At 49.1% G+C, this 2,548-nt stretch overlaps 1 protein-coding gene across 1 annotated transcript; it reads left to right on the forward strand.

Moving 5' to 3' along the window:
• Positions 1 to 266: 266 nt before the first annotated feature.
• On the forward strand, positions 267 to 2,281 carry sp8a (sp8 transcription factor a). Its single transcript, XM_062435438.1, has 2 exons — positions 267 to 404; positions 1,082 to 2,281. Exons 1-2 carry the CDS (start codon positions 384 to 386, stop codon positions 2,279 to 2,281), a joined length of 1,221 nt encoding a protein of 406 aa, XP_062291422.1. The 5' UTR covers positions 267 to 383.
• The last annotated feature ends 267 nt before the right edge of the window (positions 2,282 to 2,548 follow it).

Genomic DNA, 2,548 nt, shown 5'->3' on the forward strand with positions numbered 1-2,548 from the left:
TTTAAAAAGAAGGTAATTGTCAAGTAGCTTTTGGCCCACTAATGGCCGGTATGGCCAAATATTCGACCTTTCTGATTATCCATCACTGCTTACTTATTGTCTTGAACTTCTCCTCACCCACTTTGTTGCAGTTTTAGTGCGAGCGCTCGTGAGACCTCACCTTTCAAATTTACGACGACCTGGAGCGCAAATCTTCAGAGACATTGTGGACTGCTCTCTGATTGGTCCTCAGTCTCCCAGCGGCGCTTCAAAGCCATGAAGAAGCTACAACTACCAAAGCAGTCAGAGACTGAGCACAGACTCATCACATCCAGTCTCTGCGAGCACACACACACATACACACAAACAAACACACACTCGCACAGTCAGAGGAAGCACAGACCATGGCTGCTACACTGCTAGGGGTAAGTTTATATTATAATTTACAGAGAAACTACTAATGATATTAGTTTAATGTGATTATAGTGTGACTGTGTTCAAAGCGAAAACTTGGAGTTATAGTCACATTATTTCTTTTTTAATTTCCCGGTTTGCTGCCGTAACCTTAAACTTAAAAATATATATAATTATAGACCTAATAAACTGCTAAAACTCAGATTATGTAGCATATATTCTTGCCTAGTTTGCATGAATAGTATTATTGAGGCTGATGTTTTAAATCTTGTAATAATTACAGAGTTAATGAATGCTGTTACAGGTTGGGCATTAGGAAGTATTGGCTCAAGTGAAAAGAAAAGCAACAATTGAGCATTTGATTTTAGACCCTATCTTAATGTATTCTGATTAATATAAACTGCTGATTTTTCGGAATATGAAATCGTTGACTTTCTGCAGTGTCGGTGCTGTTAGTTCATTTATGACAAAACGCATCCCATCTTCTCTAATAAAACTAAGTCAAGCGGTTTATAAAATGAACAACTATGCTCCATTCTTGACTGACATAAGTTTGATCCTTAAGAGCCAAAGTATTGTATCAGTGCGCATAACTGGGGCATTACATTTATTGCGCGTCTTTACGCACACTGTATTTGGCCATGACTTGTTGGCGTGGCAGACGTTAATGTTTGTGTGTTCCCCTCAGGAGGAGCCCCGGTTGGGCAGCACCCCTCTGGCTATGCTGGCTGCCACCTGTAGCAGAATCGGTGAGCCCGGTCCTTCTTGCTCCCCTGCTCTTTCCGATGGGGCCCCGGGGCTCGTCAGGGGCTTTCACCCGTGGAAACGGAGCGCCCCGGGTAGCAACAGCTTTGGCACCTGCCTCACCTCACTCGAGGTTCCCTCTGGGACCTCCAGGAGTAACGGGACCGGGCTGACAGAGACCTCCAGCGCTTTCTCAGTGACCACCGCCGGTTCTCCTTTTGGAAATGATTTTTCGATGTACCAGACGGCTGTGCCATCAGATACCAGTGTTCCCGATCCGCACGCACAGCGGTCTGTGTTTCTGGCCAAATTCCCCCCCTCAATGGAAAGCATAGCGGGGATATACCCTAGGATGCACTCGCATCCCTATGAGTCCTGGTTCAAACCTGTGGGGGAGGTTAGTAACGGGTCTTCTGCCTGGTGGGATATGGGTACCAGCTGGGTGGACACACAGAGCCCGGCCGGGTTATCCTCTTCTTTGAGCGGCTACAGCACTGACTACAGCTCCGCCTTCAGCTCTGGTGCCTCTCAGCATTTGCTCCCCGCCACGCAACACCTGTTTGACGGCTTCAGACCACCTGCCCCAGCCTCCTACTCAGAGTCCACCACGTCCAGTGCTCCTGAGCTGACAGGAGCGCCTGTAGTTTCTTTGCCGGCATCCTCTCGCTCCTCCTCACGCCGCTACACCGGCAGAGCCACCTGTGACTGTCCCAACTGCCAGGAGGCGGAGAGCCTCGGCCAGGGGGGCGCGAGCCCGCGGCGGAGGGGTCTTCACAGTTGTCACATCCCGGGTTGTGGTAAAGTTTATGGTAAGACCTCCCACCTGAAGGCTCACCTGCGCTGGCACACCGGGGAGAGACCGTTTGTCTGCAACTGGCTCTTCTGCGGGAAACGCTTCACGCGCTCCGACGAGCTGCAGAGGCATTTGCGCACGCACACCGGGGAGAAGAGATTCGAGTGCCCGACTTGCCACAAAAGGTTCATGCGCTCCGACCACCTGAGCAAGCACGCAAGGACGCACAGCGCGGAGGGCTCAGAGGACGGCGGGGAACCGGGACTCGGTAAGACCAGCAGCGACACGGACAATAGCGTCTCCGGTAGCCCGAGACAGTCACCCGAGCTGCACGTGCGTGAGACTGTTTAGAGGAACAAGGGACAAAGTGCGGGGTAATAATTTGAAAAACTAAATGAACAAAGCAACACATGGGCATTTGATCACACTGTACCAGCCTGTATGGAGTGTACTTAAAGACTGAAATGGCACTTTATGATGAACTCAGCTGCGGATGAACATGTGTCCTTACCTCATCTATGTTATTTTAGCCTTCTTTAAAATACACTTTTACTCTACAGTTTATTTGAAGACGTTTGTCTGTGCCTAATTTATTCTACTTTTTATTAAGTGATTATT

Source organism: Scomber scombrus, chromosome 16 (assembly GCF_963691925.1).
Source record: "Scomber scombrus chromosome 16, fScoSco1.1, whole genome shotgun sequence".
Classification (NCBI taxonomy): domain Eukaryota; kingdom Metazoa; phylum Chordata; class Actinopteri; order Scombriformes; family Scombridae; genus Scomber; species Scomber scombrus.

What these genes read in the sequence shown, in the direction of transcription:
- sp8a (XM_062435438.1), top strand. Translation starts at nt 384, where the DNA reads ATGGCTGCTACACTGCTAGGG. An exon ending in TGGCTGCTACACTGCTAGGG is followed by an intron (nt 405 to 1,081) that starts GTAAGTTTATAT and finishes TGTTCCCCTCAG; the next exon opens with GAGGAGCCCCGGTTGGGCAG.